At 40.8% G+C, this 20,607-nt stretch overlaps 1 protein-coding gene across 1 annotated transcript in view; it reads left to right on the top strand.

Annotated features, from left to right (window-relative positions):
- Ptprt (protein tyrosine phosphatase receptor type T) overlaps positions 1 to 20,607 on the top strand; it is a 679,440-nt gene that overhangs the window by 317,579 nt on the left and 341,254 nt on the right. The window contains exon 7 of the mRNA XM_090352716.1: positions 9,379 to 9,675. Within this exon, the coding sequence (XP_090208842.1) occupies positions 9,379 to 9,675 (297 nt within the window). The remainder of the gene's footprint in view (positions 1 to 9,378; positions 9,676 to 20,607) is intronic.

The raw sequence follows: 20,607 nt of genomic DNA, 5'->3' as shown, positions 1-20,607 counted from the left end.
CAAAAAAAAAAAAAAAACCAAAAAACATCAGCAAGTCTTTATTTAATTAATAAACCTGATGTGCTGGTTCAAGCCTTTGATTTCAGCTATGCCACAGGCTGTAGGTAAAATGATTGCAGTCTGAAGTTGGCCCCAGGCAAAAGTACAAGAGGCTTTGCTTGAAAAATAACTGAATTTATAAAAGGGCCAGGGATGTGACTCAGTATTGCAATTAGTAAGACTGAAGATACTCAAAGCATATAAATCAGAAAATTCACTATTTATTTGGTTGGCTTGAGGGGGTTTTTTGTTGTTTGTTAGTTTTTATATTTTTCCAGTGGTGATGGGAACAACTCCAGGGCCTCATGCATGCTAGGCAAGAAATTTACCAGCTAGCTATGCACCCAGTCCTACAACTGACCTTGTCCTAAGTTACACAAGGAAAACTAGGAGAGAGCTATGCCCATCCAACTTAGAGATGGGTTCCTGCATGGAATCCTCAATGGTCCTACATAACCACAGACTCGGGATGGTTCCCGCTTGGTTGAAGTGACAACATAAAAGGTCAATTGTTTTGCTAGGAATAGATGTAGACCAAGGGGAAGCCAATAACCTTGGCTATCTGGCTTGTAGATAAAGTCTGTGGTTACCCCCTCTGTGGCATTGCCACTGGAAAATGTCAGCTGATCACCTCCTCAACCAGGAAAGTAATGTGCTTGAAATGCTGATGGTTTTCATTGTTTTGTTGGATGCTGGTGGCTCACTTCTGTAATCTTGGGTACTCAGGAAGCTGAGATCGGAGGATCATGATTTAAAGCCATCCCAGAGAGAAAAACCAAGGGACTTAGTTCCAGCAAAAATAGCCAGAAATAAAGGTGTGGCTCAGATGGTATATCATCAGCCTTGAGCAGAAAAAATTAAGAAAGAATAAAAGACCTTGACTTTAAGAGCTCAAGACCCAGTACCAGTGGGACATGGGACACACACACACACACACACACACACACACACACACACAGACCACCACACACACACACACACACACACACACACACACACACACACACACACAGAGCTACCTTCCTAAAATGTCTTTTTGGTAATATCTCAACAAATTTTTATTCTATTCTCCACCTGTGCTCCCCCCGGCATCTGCAATAAATTAGAGGTGCTGGAAAATAAACCAGAGTGGGGATTGGATGGTGCTAGAAGATAGATTCTCCTTTTGTTCCTCTTACCTTTCCCCCCTCCCTTCGTGTCTCATTTTCATGCAAAAATTGCAGATTAGTGGTCACATAGAACTGTCAATGTATTACTGCTCTTGCAGTATCAAATTATGTCAGCAATCATGTTTCTAGCTGCCTAGGACTCCATTGCAATTTAATTTGAAAGGAACTCAAATTGCATTTCCAAATGGATACAAAATTAATTTTACATACAAGCTATCCACCTTCCACAGTTTCAGCCCCATGCCCCAAATTACCTCAATTTAGGTTCAACTTTGAACAGTACACATGTCCCAGCCAACTCTGCATTCAAAGAGGAATGTGTAACAAATTTATGAGTTGGAAATCTGCTTTGCTGCTCCTTTTTTAATAAGCGCTTCTGCCTTGATTAAGGTCATTAGAAGATTCTTTGGCTGTTGCCTTTGACAGAAAAGATGGAAGCAAATCCATAGACAGCAAGAAAAAGGGAACTATGTCTGATTTAACTCTTAACAATCGGAGTGTGAAAACACCCAAGATTCATCCCCCTTTGCTTGTCACCCCTGTAGTATATTGGGACTTTGGTCCTGGTTTGATAGTCATTGCTTACTTGGTGGATTTGAATGTATATATAGGTACATGACAATCTGTTAGCTGTAGATTCAAGTTTTAAAAAGGAAGGGATCTACGTATTCACCGGTACACACAACCTAAACACGGAAACAGATCCTTTGAAATTCATAAATGACATAGCACAAGCATCTTAGAGTGTTCAAGCAAACCGAGTTCATGGTATTCACTATGGGCAAAGGAGACATTGGAGACTCCAACGAAGACATCCTTGGAGCTGGGACCTGAGGACTTCACTTGGTTCGTGGCATGGGCAGAAGTGGGGAGATCCAGGAGATCACACTTTGCTTGAGCAGTGTAGGATGCGAAGAGCAGAAGTGGAGGCAGGGAGGGGGACTTGAAGGCTGAAAGGTACTAGCTACAGGTTGGGCTCAGGTTCTTTCTACCTAAGTTGTTACTTCAGGATGAAAATGGAACTTTAGGAGGACCTGCCATGGAGAATGGGGAGGAGGTGCATAGATGGGAGAGCAGGGACCAGACGAGCTCACCTCGATGGCTGCCATGTCTTTGATCTGGAAGGAAGAATGTGTGAAGAGGACCAATGCAGAGCTTAAGAGAGGATCCCAGTGGCCCAGTATAAAGTCATGAGAAAGCACACCTGGCACATGCGCCACTTTGATTTTCTAGGAGAGGCTATTTTTCAGCTTCTGGATGAGCTACCCTCTTTCTGTGTGCTATTTGCTGTCTTTTTGGCCTATAGGCCATTCTTCAAGAAGGTCATATGGACAGGGCCTTATCTGGAGGCAAAGACCATAGGCTTTAGGCTTGGACATATTTACACGAGGGATATAAATCCAACAAACCAATCTCTACTGCACACACAAGGCTTTCTCAGCAATTTCCAACTTGTTTGTGCCAACTTGAATGTAAACCAGAGACTCTGCCTGTGGAAGGCAATTACTGGAGCAGAAGTGTGGTTCTGCAGCTGAGGTTTAGGAGGGTCAAGCTGAAAACACGAATGCTTGCACACATTCTGAAAACTAGTTTCTATGTGTGGGATTTCAGGACATCCTCTTGCTTGAATGCAGATAAGAATACTTGCCTCTGAGACCCTTCCGGTATGTTGTAGAGGAAGGATAGGGCAGAGACTACAAAATCAGGGATAGTTAAACAGCTTCCCCTGAATATGTCACCATCTGGTGTCCTCACCAAGAAGTCCCCTTAACAAACCCTGTGCCTTCCTGTTGGCAATCCTGGTAGCCTAGAGGACAGATCAATGAACAAACAGTTCCTGGGCAGTATGACAAATGTGAAGTGTGACCATAATTGCATAGCTTCCTGCAAGCCCAAAGAATTGGGGGCATGGCTGTGTGAGCCTGGATAAGTTTTTTTTCCCCCTCCATCCTAAGATTCACCTTCCTGTCATAAAGAAAAGAGGGGCAGTGTGCAGTGGAGAATCAAATGTGTAGCCTCCAAAATAAAGAAGAGGGAGGGTGAGAAGAAGTGGGTGAGAGAGGGATGAGTAAAGAAGGTTGAAAGGTAGTGTATTCACTCACAAATAGCTTTGTTCAATGGAAACTCCTTTGTACGACTACTTGAAGGTAGTAAAAATAAATAAATAATACCGAAAGTTATTTTCCAAAGGTAAATGGTTACACATGGCATATAACTGCAAACTCTGGCGGATAGGAGTTTAGCTACATGCACCTTACCTACAGGACTGACAGAGTCGTGCTTGCCTGTTTGCATTTTAGCTTAGAACTCTTTCAAGAACTTAACTGCCATGGCTTGTAAAACCTTGAAATTATCTTCCAAGTTCTTGGCAGTACCTGGAGTTGTGGTGTTTAACACCCATGTGCACACCTGTACATGTCCCCAGGACATGTGTTATTGGACCATGGTGTTCCCAGATCCACAGGAGATCTAGTCACAGCGAACGTCTTCATGGCATTTTGAAAATCTCTTTGAAAGTCTAGGAGTCACATGACGAGCATTCACATTCTGTCTCCCCCAGCATTCTCCCACTCTTGGTCTATTGGTCCATCCTTCCCATTTCTCCCCCTACTCAATGCAAGGACTGTGTGCAGGTCTTCTCTGGAGATTTGACATGACCTAGACCAAGGGCTGGAAGTGCAGTATTCCAAACAAGCATCTTAAGGCCTTTCTCCAACAAAGGCAATTCTGTATAAAAGCAACACCCACTGTTAGGGAAATGCAGTTTTCTCTCTTTACAGTTCATTTTATGCTCATTAGCAGCCCTCTGAGGTTAGTGTTGTAATTTCCACTTTTATAGATGAGGAGATGGAGGCTCCTGGATAAAGTACTCTTGTCCAAGCTCATTTAGATGGGAGGGTCAACGTCTGGCTTCCAGCCTTGTCTGGCAATCCATCTTGTTACTTTGGAGGGAACAAGTACCTTTCCCCTGTGTGTGTGTCCCAACTTCCCTCTTTTGGAAGGAGACTCTTCCTTGTGTGTCAGGCTTAAAACTTCTCTTACTCTCTTTGAAAAGCAACCCTGGACATTTCTTCCTTTAAGAGGAATATACAGTTGTTTATGTATACACCTGTGCAGGTGAGCTGCAGGGAAAGTAAAGAATAAACAAACCAGCCTTAGGTGGAGGAGGTCAGAGCAGTTATGAGTACAAAATGTGCGTAAGTTCCAGCATTGCTTTCCAACTCAGTAAGACTCAGAATTTGCCTTGCAGGGTTTTTTTTTCATGTTTGTTTTTTGCCTTCTTTTGTGTGTGCTGGTACTGAGAATGGGGGCTTGAACACAAGGCCTCATGCTCTCCCTTGTCTTTTTGGATCACGTCTGGTGCTCTACCACTTAAGCTATATCTCTACTCCCAGCTCTTTGTTTTGCTGGTTATTTGAAAAGTATCTCAGATTTTTCTGTCCAGGCTGGCTCTGAACCATGATTCTCAGACCTCTTGAGTAGCTGGGATTGTAGATATGAGCTACTGGAGCGCAGATACCTGACAGATGGGCTTTCTTGAAAACTTCTCCCAGGTCTCCCCAGCTTCTGATGGCTTACAGCAGGCTTCACATCTGGAGATATTATGGTAAAGAGAAGACATAGCATGTTTAGATTTTCCCAGACTTTATCTCTGCTTCTTACAGTGTGACTTTTGATCCATCTTTGCATCTCACTGAGCCTTGGTTTGTTCTCATGCACTAATAGTGACATATCCTTGTAGGTCACTGGAGAACTATAAAGTTCAGCATGCATCCATTCAGCAGACTCCTAATAAAGCCTTGCACAATAAGTATAGGGTCAGATAGACACAAGTTCAATACCCTGTTTTTTAAATTTGTTTTCCTAGACCCTTTTGAACCTTAGTTTCCTCATGTGTCAAATGGGCTGGAAGTCCTTTCTCTTCAGATTCCTGTAATGACTTGAGATAAAAACGACACTTGGCCTGTTGCTCCACTGGTGATGTTTTGTCTATATATTTTAAATTTTATCTTTTATTATCTAGGTAATATATAGAGGGGTTACAGTTACATTCGCCAGATAGTAGGTACATTCCTTCTCACTCATTGATACCCCTTTTCATGTTTTTGTCCCCATTTCCCTCTCCCCACCCCCTCCCAATCATCTTTGTCCATATTTTTTTCTCTGTGTTTCAAGGTCACACTAGAGATCTCAGACCTTATGAATCCCATGGAATACAGTGGATTTTAAGCTTTACAAAATGTGGTCTTTGCTTTGGGCTTAAGTGAGTCTTGTCTGTGGCTGTTTTTACTCAGTCATGAAGGGAGAAGGGTGGTGGTTGTGTCCTTGGGGTCTGGAATTGGTTTTGCAGGCACTTGCGACATCTGGGCAGCAGAGGCAGCTTTGCTGCCAGCATGGTTCTGGCATCTGTGCCCGTGGGAAGGCTCCAGCTGGACAGGGGTGGTGAGGGTGCTCAGGATTCCCTCAGCAAGCAGCTCTCACTGTCCTTACACCTGCACAGCTGTATTCACGGCTGCCTGGGCCAGCGTAGGATAATCAAGCCTGGCCCAGCACCCAAATACCGGACTTCCTATTTCACCTGGGCCTGCAGAGACCGCTTGTTTAATGTCCCATTCTCAAACTCCTCCAATGGTTTTTGAAACACTGGCTTGCCTTACGAACAAAGAACTTGTGAGCATGAACAAGAAATTCTCGGGTGACTGTGTTAGTAAAAGGCCACAGCCTCTCACCTCCCTGCAGCCTTTCACCTCCCCACAGCCTCTCACCTCCTCCCAGCCTCAGGCCTGCAGCCCCGTGAACAGCTCTAGGCTGGCTCACCAAGCTCTCTGATGATTCTGAGAAATATATTTCTTGATTAGTCTCTGACACAAGTCACATTTTCCTCATGAGAGCAGGGGACTCAGCTTCCACCAAGAGGCCCTTCCTCTTCTCCTTCTGCATCGGGGTGGAGGCAGCCATACCTTAACTGTTCTGAGAGAGAATGGACAGAATAGATAATGGACTCCTTAGAGCATCATCTTACATATGCCATTTATAAAATGAAGGATGGATACAACATGTGACATTATATTGAGATTTGCTTTTTTTTTAACTATGTGTGTTATTAGGGTTTGAATCCACCATCTTATGCTTGCTCAGCAGGTGCTCTGACACTTTAGCCGTTCACACAGCCTTTCTGTGATTTAGCTGGTATTTTGATATCATTTTCTGGGGATGAAGGGCAAAGTCTCAGACATTGATCCTCTCATTTATGCCTCCTCTATATCTAGGATCACATGCATGTGCCCCCATGCTGGCTTATTAGTTGAGAAGAGAAATCTTGCACGTTTTTTTTCTTCGTAGAGAGGAAGCTGGCCTTAAACTATACTATTCTTAATCTCTGCCTCCAAAATAACTGGCATTGCAGGACTGTGCCATCATAGTTAACCCTATTTTAATTATTATTCCTATGATTACAAGACAAACAAACCACAGTTATCATAGATGAGATTAAAAGAAAATATTCTTAGTAGCACACAAAGATACAATGTCTATGTGCAGCTGATCATATAAAATGAACTCTAAGAAATAGAAATAACAGTACTTCTTTTTTGCTGTTTTTTTAATTTCTTTTTTTGTTAAAGAATTTATTAAGTTTGATTGTTTTTACATCATATTTCAAAAGTCATGTTTAACAAACAAGTGTTCAAGAAGGGGATTTCTATATACAATCACTGGCACATAGATTTTAGAACATAATTAAAGTTAAGCGGAGGAATTGTATGTCATAGATACATATTAATATACGTAATAAAACATTATGTCTATAGAGTATATAACCCATCATAGATTTTTATGTCTCTGTGGTTATGTTTATATCTCCAAGACCATGTCCATAACCTTGGGTACCCAAATATTGAGTCATCGCTGTTGTACTGTTTGGATCTAATATTCACATATTAAGGATACCATGAGCCTTTTGTTCTTTTGGTCTTAACTTGTCTCATTCAACATGATTCACTCTAATTTCATTCACTTCCCAGTGAATGACATTATTTTATCTTGTCTGTTGTCTATGTAGAATTCCATTGTGTGTGTGTGTGTGTGTGTGTGTGTATCTCACATTTTTTGTATCAATTCATCTGCAAAAGGGCATCTGGGTTGTTTCCATCACTTGGCTATTGTGAATAATGCAGAAATGAACATGACTGAGCAGGTTTCCTTATCATATTCTGGGTTATAACGCTAAGGATAGATGCCCAGAAGTGGTATGGTGGGATCATAGGGAAGGTCTATTTTCAGTTCTTTAAGAAACTTCCAAAGTCCCTTCCAGAGTGGCAGAACTAGTTTACATTCCCACCAGTAGTACAGTAGGGTTCCTCCTTCTCTACAACCCCGCCAGCATTTGTTGTTGTCTGAGTTCAGAATATTGGCCATTCTAGTTGGGGAAAGGTAGTATCTTAGGGTTGTTTTTATTTGCATTTCCTTTATGACCATGGATGATGAGCATTTTCTCATATGTTTTTCTGCCATTTTGACCTTTTCTTTTGATAAGTCTCTCTTTAGTTCCTTTTCCCATTTAGTGGATGGTTTGTTGGGTGGGATTGGTTTCTTGAGTTCCCTGTAGATACTGGATATGAAGCATTTGTCTGATGTATTATTGGTAAATATCTTTTCCCAGTTGATTGGCTGTCTTTCTACTTTAGTAGCTATGCTTTTATCTGTGCAGAAATTTTTTTATTTTTAGGTAGTCCCATTTATTGAGTCTCTCTCCAATCTGTTGTGACCCTGGGACTCTGTTCAGGAATTTTTTGCCTGTGCTTATGAATTTCAGTGTCTCTCCTACTCTATCATGTAACAGTTTCAAGGTTTCAGGTTTAACATTGAGGTCTTTGATCCATTTTGAATTGATGCTTGTACATGGTGAAAGGCTAGGATCAATTTTTAGTTTTCTGCATATGGCTGCTCAGATTTGCCAGCACCAATAATTGAAGAGGTTGTGTTTGTTCACTGTATGTATCTTTTTCGTCTTTTATGTTTGTTTATATATCTTTGGGAGGGTAAAGGGGCACAGAAATGGAGGGAGAAAGAGTGATCAAATGCAGCAGTCAGACTCACTAGATACTATGTAGAAAATGAACTATGCAACTTGTGGGTGGGGATAGGAGGAAAAACCTGGGAGATAATAAGAGAAGAGGTGGCATTATCCCAAAAGAAATGTATCCTTTGTTTGACTTCTGTAGCTGTAACCCCTGTGTATATCACCTTTATGATAACCATATGAAAATTAATCTAGAAAAATACAACAAAAAAGTAAGGCATAGCTGATATTATAGATCAATGGTTAGAGATGAATGGGAGACAACACTGAGATATCAGAGTATTGTCAGAGCTCTTGGTGAGAGAATGCTCTTGGAGAAACTAGAAGAAAAGAAGGATACAGAATGTGCTGCTTGGTGTTAACAATGAAAGGGAAACTCTGAGGCAGAGTTCATGGTGCACAGTGGATACACTGGTGTCAATCAAGGATGTGACTCTACTTCCAACATGTGCATCTGGCTTCTGTTAACAAGACAGGGAGGGTGTGGTTGAATTCAATATAAGGAGACACGCCATAGCTCCCATGGCCATCCCCATTAGTATATCCTGTAATAAGTGTACAGTTGGTGGTATACAGGAAGTATATCTCGGAAGTGTTGTGTGTGGAGTTGATGGAACTCAGGAAGTATATCCCGGAAGTATTATGTATACAGGTGATTGTACTCAGGAAGTATGTCCCAAAAGTGTGAGGTCAGTTGGTGATAGGAGTATATCCCAGAAGTGTCACGTATATCGTTGATGGTACACATTCTGGAAGTGCTTTGTGTATAGTTGGTGATATACAGGATGGTTCTTTAGGGTGCCCTGGTGAGGCCCTAAAAATAGCACGATTTGACACTTATTTTTACATCTGTCAGTTATCCGACAAGAGATATATATGGTTACTTCATATATTCATGTCTTCCTTTAGATGCACATCTTTAAGCAAGAAAGGGACATTTTTAAAGAAAAGAAAAAACCACCATGAAAATTTCACCGCATGAGGCAGTAATCACGAAGAGCAGCCTCGATCTCTGACGTGGTTACCGATCATCCCTTTGCCTTCCTGCTGTTCTCCTCACGGCATCTCTGTCTGATGTGTGTCTTGCAGACCCTGTGCATGGCCCACAGAATGTCGAGATCGTGGACATCCGTGCCCGGCAGTTGACCCTGCAGTGGGAACCCTTCGGCTATGCCGTGACTCGCTGCCACAGCTACAACCTGACGGTGCAGTACCAGTATGTGTTCAACCAGCAGCAGTACGAGGCCGAGGAGGTCATCCAGACGTCCTCCCACTACACCCTCCGGGGTCTGAGGCCCTTTATGACCATCCGACTGCGGCTCCTGCTGTCTAACCCCGAGGGCCGCATGGAGAGTGAGGAGCTGGTGGTGCAGACGGAGGAGGATGGTGAGCAAGGTGGATGGGATCCAGCTTACTGGGGATGAGATCTCCATTTTTCCCTGCCTCTGTCAGCTCTCTACCTTTCCCCAGAAGCTTCCATGGAGGACCCTTTAGGTTGTGTGCAAGAGGGACCAAGTCAGATCTGTCACCCCATATGCCTTCAAGGTTGGCTTGTCTGTCCCCCTACCCTCATGTCACTTTCCACCACCTTCTCCACCCAGACCTTTAACCCCACTGTTCCTCCTGAAGGAGAAGAATGTACACCCTAGAATTTAAACCTGTTGAGACTGCAAGTCAGACAACTCATTTCTATACAAGAATAAGACATGTATAAAAAGCTCGGCATTCACATAGGATAAAATACATATAAAAAGCTGAGCACACCCCACAAAGTGGCAGGTACTGAGAAATGCACCTGGCTGTCCAGCTGGCATCTGAAACCCAAAATATTTTAAAAGATGGCCTAATCTCGTCTTCTCTGCTGACTTTTCTTCCTCCCTGTGTGCTTCATCTCAGATGCATCTGCGAGCTCACGGTAGAGACCTATAAACCAGCAGTATAGCTCCCATTTCCTCCCATTCTCATCCCACCTCTCCACCTTACAAGGTTCTTTCGAGTTTGTTTTCTGCAGTGTGTCTTTAACAGTCCCCCGGGAATATGGAGCATTTTTGTAGTCCCAGAGTATAGAACTTCTTGCCTTTCTGTCCTTGCCAGTCTTGGGCTTCCCACTGACCCCTCCCTGCATGTGAGGACTAACTCCTCCCTTCCTATTGACAGAACAAGCTGTGAATCCTTCAAGAATTTCCTTTCCAATATTTTCTCCAACTAGCTTCCTGTACCCTAAACTTTAGATGTTCCTCTTGCATCCATTGGCATTTGCATGTTGACTCCACCTAGAAGTCACCTGATTGAACTGGCTGCTTCCCACACGTCTATAAGAAAGTCTTCTCCACGGTGTTCTTTCCCTTAGCCCCCCAGCCAGGCTGTCCTTGGCTTGCATGTGTACTCTAGTGCTTTAGAATCTGACTCATGAGATTTACATTGAAAATGTTTGATGAAGGAAGTTTCCCCCAGGGAAGACTGGGAACAGGAACGAGGGAAATGCAGGGGCAGCTCTGACCAAGGCCAGCAAAGGTTTGGCTGCAGCCAGATCTCACAGGGCAGCTCTCAGCATCTCAGCTCCTTAACACATGTGTATCACCTGTGTTCCAAATCGGAGGAGGGAGCTGCAAGTTTCCTTTATTACAGCATGGTGCATCCCCTCCTTTCTGCAGGTATGTGCTTGGAGAAGATGTACTCAGGAGCCACATGCATGCTCTTTAACCCTTGGTGTCTCTTTTTCCTCATTAAAAAGGATTCTATGGTAGTGCCTGCCTTATAGACTATGGCATATTAGAAGGGATGGTAGCTTTAAAAAAATTGAATGAAACCCAGCAGAGTGTCAGTGTTTAATAATATGACTATGGCTTCTTCAGTAAATCACAGTTACCAAGATAAGCTTTCCTCATTGCTCTTTTCTCCCCTCCTCTTGTTTCCTCTCCTCTCCTCTCTTTTCTTCTCCTTTTATCCCATATATTTTCTCCCCTGGTCTTTCTCCCTCTTCTCATCATTTTCCATTTCTGAAAAGTGGGGTTCAGATTGGTGAACTTGGGGAGTACTTAGGGAAACAATGCCACATATACAAAAGCAGAGGATTCTTCCCCAATTCAGCAGGAATTTTTCCTCCTACAGAAATTTCTTGTCTGTATCATTTTCTGCCCCTCAGTTTCTAATGGTTGTGTGTGTGTGTGTTGATTGATTACATAATTGTTCATTATATTAATAAAAAGCAACTTGAAATCAACTTTATCAGCAACTCAGAAACCACCCAGCTACTGGTGGATGCCTCTCTCTCTCTCCAAGCTTGAGCATCCATTGTTAGGTATTTATTTTATATAACTTGTGAAAGAATAGCAATATGCTCTGATGTTGACTGGAGGAGCAGAGGGAGAAGTATCTGACATTCCCAGAGGATCCCCTACTGTTGAACAGGGAGGAGCCACTGTTGAAAATCACCAAAAGACATGGCCACGAAGCAGCTAGGCTATGTGCTGAGGTTATCAGGCCACCATGGAGTGCGTCTCCCAGGATGACTCCCCTGTGTACCAGCCTTAAGGCATGTCTGAACTTCTCCCTTCCTTGTTGCCACGAAGAGAAAAATAGACAAACCATAGACCCTTTATCTAAACAACAATGTAGGAGCAGCAATGCTTTGCAATTAAATTTATAGTAAACATGATCAATAAAACATCAAGTCCTACTCCAGGAGATAAGTGGACATTATCACATTAAAAACACCAACATACAAGACACCAGTCCTTGGTTTAATAACTCTTCTGAGGCCCTGGCCCCCTCCGCCATTGGAAAGTCTTAGCAGAATTTAGACCTATTTGAGCAGGGTTTTATTTTGAATATTTGCTTATTTGTGGAGATGTAGTTTGTAATATTTTTCCTAGGCCACAATTGTCAAGTCACAGCCTTCAGAGCAAATGGCCCGAGAGTTTCTTGGCTTTATCGGATAAGCCAATGTTACACAAACACCAAAACCTATTCTGTTTTTTTTTTTCTTTTTTGTTCTCTCATTTTCACAGCTCTCTTAATGCCTGGTTTTCCTTCTATGTTATAGCTAAAACACTGGTCAGATTTTTCAGTGGAAAACATGATGCCTGAAAGGATGAAAAGCACATTAAGGTGGTCTCTTAATCTTTTTCCTCCTGTTGGGTATTACTCTTGATTCATTGATCACTTGAAACTTGGTCTGCCCACATTCTCCATCCTTACTATCTTCCTGTCTGCTCAGGTGATTTCATCCGTGGCGAGAGAGAAGTCCCACTGTGCTTTTTTTGAAACACCTTCAATATTCTTCTGGGCTATTGGCACTGGCACCATGTTCTAGACTATTTTTGGACTATTGCAGGCCAGACTTCAAGTCAATCATTATTTAGGGACTTCCATTTGCTTTCAATTGGTGGTGGGATATTGGTTCTAAGATAAGCATTTTAAGTATGTGCTCCATGGGTCATTCGTGCCTCCGGTCTCTCCCAGTAGAAAGAGCTAAAGAGTGGAGTTTACTTGCTTTGAACCCCATGCTAATTCTGACTCAAACCCAGTCCCTTCAGTTCCAGTTTTTCTGTATGTTGCCCACATCTGTCTTCTTACTCCCACACTCAGACCTGACTCTCAGCACTCACCTGTTTTTATTTTTCATTCCATGCAGCCTGTAATACACAAAAAACAGCCAAAATTGTATCATACAATCCCATCACCAAACAAGCAGCATACCAAGTTAAATAATTCACCTTTTCTATTGCTAGTGTGTGTTGCACTGAAGATACAGTCAAAGCACTGCATTCAAAACCTCAGTGTTTTTCTTACTAGGGCTATAATATTAAATTAGTATCCAATTAAATTCTTTTATAGCAATTTTTAGGTTTTTTTCCAACCTCATTAAACTTTTTTTCAACATGCAAAAAATTGTTTGTGTTAATTCAAAACTCCATAGAATGGAACACGTGCAGAGAAATATTGCCAATGAATCTGTCATTTTACACAACTTCAATCAGCACCGAGAAGGTAACAATCTTCATTTATGTTTGGCTTGTTTCCTAGGATCATTTCACTCCTATTTCTCCCTTTCACCCTCCTTCCTTCCCTTTTCTACTCCCTTTTTCTCTTCTTCTTCCATTTTTTAAAATAATTTTTATTGTGATTAATAGAAGGGTTACATTATATTCACCAGATAGAAGGTGCATAACTTCACAAACATTGATACCCTTTCTCATGACATGGTCCCCATTTCCCTCCCACCCTCCCCCCGCTTATCTTGATTTCCCCCCTTCCCTATCCAGTTTCAAATAACCAATTAAGCACATATAAAATATATCAGATAACAAGGTGAAATATTGTAACAATGTGAGATAACCAAGGGATGGCAAAAGAGATGAGAGATAACATAGTACATTAAGGACAACAGTCACTCATTCTTACTCCACTTTTTTTATCCTTTACTCTTCCTTTTTCTTCCCTTGCCTTGCCTTCCTTTCTGAACTTCCCTTCCCCTCTCCCTTCTCTCTTCTACAGAATGTAGCAAAGGAATTAATAGGTCCCCACATTTTACCTATCAGGCTCTCCCTGGCTACTAAATATACAACTTTATACTTGGTCCAAGCCTCTCTTACCCTGTTTTATATTCTACCACAACATACTATGCATTTACTTATTTTGTTCATTGTTTGGCCCTCTAAAAGGAATACACACACACACACACACACACACACACACACACACACACACACACACACACATATATGCCAATCCTGGGCTTCAACTCAGGGCCTGAGCACTGTCCTTGGGTTTTCTCAGGGCTAGAGCTCTACCACTTGAGCCACAGTACCACTTCCAACTTTTTCCTATGTATATGGTACTAAGGAATTGAACCCAAGTTTTCTTGCATGCTAGGCAAGCACTCTACCACTAGGCCAAACTCCTGGCTCTAGGAATATACAGTTCTTAAGAGTAGAAAATCGTGTTTTGTTTACCATTGTGTACTCCTAGCACGAAGACTGATTCCAGACTACAGGGAGTGCTCAATGATTATTTGTCTAAGGAATCAATTAATGGAAGAATATTTGACATTAAATCCATGTCTCTTTCCTGATGCCATGGTGTCATATATGTGGACATTGTTCAGTAAGTTGGGATGTGTATAATGTCTTATAGCCATGCCAAAACTAACTCACACTGACGTACCTGCCCACATTCATCACTACTATCTCTTCCCATTTCTAAGTTCTCTAATTCATTTGTTATTAAACCCATTCACAGTGGAATATTTATACCATGGTAACTGACAAACAACTTACTTGCTCTTGTCTTCCTGGAGAGCTCATAGTGAATGAATTGGTGGCTTATCACTATGTTGCCGAAGGAAAAGACTGTATTCACTGTCTTAAGTCCTTAATAAGATTAGAAAATGTGATTACAACTATTCAAATTTTTCTGTCTTCTTAAGTTATTTTGATGTTTTTAAGTTCCTTCCAATTTTCTATAATGGGCAATTGACCATCTCACTAACAAAAATGACCCCTGATTCTGAGAGGACAGAAAATTATATTAAACAGAAAATACGTGGTGAGAAATTCCTGCTGTCTTAGAGAGAATCCTGTGCTTTTGTATGTGCTTCATTGTGGTTTTTCTTGGTAACTATCCCACTTTTCAGATATGAAAATAAAGAGAAGGTAAAGGAAGAAAAGGGAAGAAGATTAAGGGGAGGAAAGAGAAAGAGAATGGATGGAAGGGGAAGGGACAGGAAAAAAAAACAATGGGAAAGCTTCCCTTGAACCATTTGCCTCCTTTATGTTGAAATGAAAATTTCCCTGAAATTACCACCTGACTTTAAGGCACAAGAAAACATCTGGTTTAATTACAGTGAATTTACATGAACCTACTGACAAGAAGCACAGTTAAAATTAGCAATTTTAGTCTGCCTTTTTTTTTAAAAAAAAGAGAGAATGAAATTATAAAGTAATTAACCTTTGTTGCAGAACTCTGTCAAAAGGATGGAAAGTTCCATGCTGTTAGATAGGAGAAGAAATGAAATTGTGGACAAGGAAAATGTAGGTTCATTAATGAATTACAAGAGAGAAAAGAATAGGTAAGAGGCACAAAATTAGAAGATAAAACAACAAAAAGGAAATCTTTCATCACAGTTATTTTCAGAGTGAGGTGAGAGAAAGAGAAAGGAAGCAAGAGACGAAGAGAGACAGAGATAGAGGTAACAACAGAGACCCCCAGTTTAATAAAAAGGAAATCAATCCACGTCACTGAAAAAGATAGCTTGAAGAGAGTGGTAAGAGGGTGAGTGGAAAGAGCCTTGGCCTGACTCTTCTACTAACAGGTGCTGTGACCACCCTTCAGCCTCTAAAGCCAGCATCCTACCAAATGATAGAAGAAACTACTCAGAAACAGAAGGATCCAAGCTCTGCTAGACTTTAGTCTTCTCTTGTCAAGCCATCTTGATTAAATTACTTCCATACCAGGCCAACTAATCCCTATCTGTGAAATGGAAATAATAAGTCACCAGGCTCTTTGGTTGCATAGTCTAGGAGTCCGCATGTAACGTATTCAACTCACTTTCTGCCACGATCTGAGTGAGTGGTATGGGAAAACATTAGGCATTATAGATACTTTTTGACTTGAAGGGGATTATGTACAACAAGCTTAATGAAGGGTGTATGCGAAACTTCAAGTTGCCATGTTAAAAGTGACATTTTTAATATCTTATATCTGAAATTTGACTTATAAACAGCTTACTCTGACCACATCTGTCTTTTCCCATCAAGTTCAATTACCCTCAAAATGGATCCCACTAGAATCTGCTACCTTTTATCTACCTTTATTTCTATCTCTCCCAAGGTTTAATTCCTTGAGTAATGATGTTACTCCCTTTGCATTCTCCTTCAACAGCACAGGCCCACTCTCATCTCCTTCTACTCACATCCTTGCTTCAATGTGATTCTCAACCTTTCTTGGCCCTCTTTAGACAACTGATCACAGAACATTAGCTTGGCTTCTCCCACTCTAGCGAGGACATCTGCCCCATTACATCATGTTTCCATAACCCCTTCATCCCTTTATTCTCTTAGAGAGCATTTCTCCTCTGGCTTCACAACTCTAGCATCTCCATCCTGTTTTCATACTTGATGACCTTCTTATTTATATCATCCTACAATTTCTTATTATCCATATCTTATTCACTCATACCTACTATTTCTTTGTTCTTTTTTTTCTGTCAGTCCTGGGGCTTGAACACAGGGCCTGAGCACTGTCTCAAGACTCTATCACTTAAGCCACACCACCACTTCTGTCTTTCTCTGTGTACATGGTGCCAAGGAATGGAACCCAGGGTGTCATGCATGCTAGGCAAGCACTCTACCACTAGGCCATATCTCTAGTCCCTATACCTACTATTTCTAAGTGTAGACCATTTGTTTGTTGGTGGTGGTGGTTTTGTTGTTGTTGTTGTTGCTGTTGTTTTGGTCAGTCCTGGGTCTTGAGCTCAGGGCATGAGCACTGTCCTTGGACTTTCTCAAGGCTAGAACTCTACCACTTGAGCCACAGCACCATTCTGGCTTTTTTCTATGTATGTGGTACTGAGTAATTGAACATGGGTCTTCGTGCATGCTAGGCAAATACTCTACCACTAGACCAAATTCCCGCCCCCCCCCCATTTGTTTTATAAACCAAACCTAACTCATCCATATACTACACCAAATCCTACTTCTATCTCCCTACTGAAGGTCCTTATCCCAGCATTTGTCTGCTGTCTGCCCTACATCAAAATTCCTCTGGGTAACTCCTCACACTTGTCACAAAATACATATAAAACACCTAGCTCTGCCTTCTCTTCAAGCTCCTGTCTTATGCACTATTTTGTACATGTCCATTTCCCTACCTCCTCGTTTTTCTTTAACCTCTTTTGAATAGCTCAGTAACAATAGCTCAAATACCTATGAAAGTGCCAAGGCAGTTTTTCTAGGTCATCAAGGATTGTAACACTGTTTACAGGACTGTTTAACGAATCAGCACCCTTTAGAACTAGTGGTTATTCAATCTTTCTTCTTGTACTTTTTTTTATTTAGCACATTTTGATATTTCCTCTTTCCTTCAGCATTTCCTCTATCTTTGGTCTTTTGTCAGCGTGTTTTCAACATCACCATTTATTGACTTAATTCTTGGGACTCTTTCTTTGCATATCTCTACTAAAAGCTGATCCGATCTGCAAACACAGTCCTTGAAGACCAGGTAATCTCTTAGTAAGCAACTCACTTCTGCCATTGTACCAGAAAACCAGCCTGCAACAATAGATAAATTATTAGGTATGGAAGTCCTCCAATAAAAAAAATATATTTTCAAAAACAAGCAGCTGGTTGGATTATGCCCCAAGGGCCACAGCTTGCTGAACATGGATCTGCATTCCTTTTCCTAATTATTTCCTCGATGTCTTGGCTTCAGAATCCATCATATGCTAATAATTTCTCCAGTTGTTTTCTCTAGGCCAGGCAGGTCTCTCTCTAGCCCTCTCAGCTATGGAGTCTGATTACTTTCTCTATCTGAATTGCTTATGGATTATGGGAATTACATACTCTAAAACTGAGCTGCTAATCATCTTTCAACCATCACGAGTTCCTTTTCTACTGTCTTCTCCATCTCAATAAATGTCAACCCCATTTTCTTAATGGCTCAAACCAAAACACTGATTCTTCAGCCTTTGTCAGATCTGAAACCCTGAACTGTATAACACTTCATCTATTGTCTGGGATGAAAGCCCTAGGTTTTGTGCAAAGAGAAAGCTTAGCTTGAGCTGCAGATTCAAGTTATAGTCTCTTGATTGATTCTTCATTCAGTCAAAGCATAGGTAGACTAATAGAAAAATTGCTGATTAATAGAAAAATTACTAGCAATTAATACTAATACTAATTAATAGATAAAGCCTTTTAAATGTTTAGATTTTCTTCTTCTTGTGCCCTAATTTCTTTCTATGTAGTTCCATTTCTGTGATCTTTCTCCACCACATTAATATCTTCAGAAATGGAGGTGTAATATCTTTTTATACTTCTTAGAGAAGATTTGCATGGTTTAGCCTATATTTTTTGATAATACTATTTAAGTAGAATGTTTATATCTCCATCTTCAATCAAAACTTACATTTTCATCATTTAATATAGAAGGTGGTATCAGAAAAAGTTTCAGATAATGCAGTGAAGCTAAAAAGCTTGCATCTATTTTCTTTTCTTCTTTGATTTTTATTCATTTCTTTTATTTATTTTTTTGTGTGTTTGGATAATGGGGCTGAACTCGGCCTGGGAACTGTCCCTGAGCTCTTCAGATAAGGCTACAGCCTAGCCTAGGTCCTGGCCATTGTCCCTGAGCTCTTCAGATCAAGGCTACTGCTCTACACTGGAGCCAAGCTCAACTTCCTGTTTTCTACAAGTTAATTGGAGATAAAGAGTCTCAGGTCCTCTTGTGTCTGGGCTGGCTTTGAACCTTGATCCTAAGCTCTCAGCCTTCTGAGTAGCTAGTGTTACAAGTGTGAGCCACCACATCCGGCCGATTTTTATTTTTTTTTATTTTTTTTATTGTAAAGGTGATGTACAGAGGGGTTACAGTTATAGAGGTCAGGTAACGAATACATTTCTTTTTTTTTTCTTTTTTTGCCAGTCCTAGGCTTGAGCTCAGGGCCTGAGCACCGTCCTTGGACTTTCTCAAGGCTAGATCTCTACCACTTGAGTCTCAGCACCACCTCCAGCTTTTTTTCTATGTATGTGGTACCGAGGAATCGAACCCGGGTCTTCATGCATGCTAGGCAAGCACTTTAACCACTAGGCTAAACTCCCGGCCCGAATACATTTCTTTTTGAACAGCATTATCTTTTCCCTCATTTTCTCCCATTTTTTTCCTTCCAGATTCCCCCTTCCCCAGGTTGTGTACTGTATTTTCAACATAATGTCTAATGAGAATCACTACTGAATTAGTTCACCCTTTGTCACATTATTTCCTTGCTTTTCCTTACCTTCCCCAAATCAGATAAACTTACCTCCATGACAAAAAGTACAGAAATGAAAAAGTGACAAAAGAGAAAATCAAAAACAAAAAATAATCAAAGACTAAAATAAAAAAGCTTTTGTTTTCATTTCTTGGAGTTCATTTCCATAAACATTGTTTTATATGATCATATGCAAATGGCTATTGAGCCTATATGATCCTCTCCTAAGAATATCCTCCCTTGGTCTCAGTGTGTGTATGTTTAAGTTCCTGATTAATTTAGCATGTCACAGTATTTTTTGTCTTTTACCATCCATTGTGTTTACTTGTAGATTTATAGGTACATTCTAATTACTACAAAGGAGGGAAATTATGCAATTTATGTTTCTTTGGTTCTGGCTTACTTTGCTTAGTATAATTTTTTTTCCTAAGTCTTCCCATTTCCTTATGAATGGAGCAGTAACATTCTGGAATACATATATTACAATATTCTATTGTGTCTATATACATCTATCTATCTATCTATCTATCTACCTACCTATCACATTTTCTTGAACCATTTATCCACTGAGGGGCATCTGGGTTGATTGCATAACTTGGCTAGTAAACAATGCTACCCTGAACATGGTTGTGCTGGTAGCATTAGCGTAGCCTTTTTTGTGGTCAATTGGCTAAATGCCCAGAATAAAAAGTATAAAAGCAATGAAACTTCTGGGTCATGGGGAAGCTCTGTGTTTAGTCTTTGAGGAACTTCCAGAGTAGTGTAACAAGTTTACATTCACACTAACAGTGTAGTAAGTTTTCCTTTTGGCCAAATCCTGGCTAGCATCTGTTATTATAAGTTTTCTTGATAATGGCCAATCTAACTGGGGTGAGGTAGAATCTCAATGTTGTTTTGATTTGCATTTCTTTTATAGGGCAGGCATATTGAACATCTCGTCATGTGTCTTGGCTACTATTACTTCATATTCTGAGAAATTTCTCTTTTAAGTCTTTACCCATTTATTTATTAATTGGGATTTTGGTTTTTTGATAATTTGTTTTGGAGGGTTAATATTTTGAGCTCTAATTATACTTTAGATATGAGGCCCTTGTCTGATGGATGGCTGGTAAAGATCTTCTCCCATGCAATGCCAATTAAAATCCCAGCAACATTCTTTAGTGATATAGAGGAAACAATCCAAAAATTCATATAGAGCCATAGAAGACCTTAAATAGCAAAAACAATCCTTAGCAGAAGAGTAGTGCTGGAGGAATATCAATTTAATTCCAAACTTCAAACCTATTACAAAGCCATAGTTAAGAAAAACAGCTTGGTACTGGCACAAGAATAGGCCTGAGGACCAATGGAATAGA

This window comes from Megascapheus bottae, chromosome 18 (genome assembly GCF_031878675.1).
Source record: "Megascapheus bottae isolate mThoBot1 chromosome 18, mThoBot2.hap1, whole genome shotgun sequence".
Taxonomy (NCBI): Eukaryota; Metazoa; Chordata; class Mammalia; order Rodentia; family Geomyidae; genus Megascapheus; species Megascapheus bottae.
The sequence above is the reverse complement of the archived record's forward strand: the minus strand, read 5'-3'. Positions and strand labels throughout refer to the sequence as shown.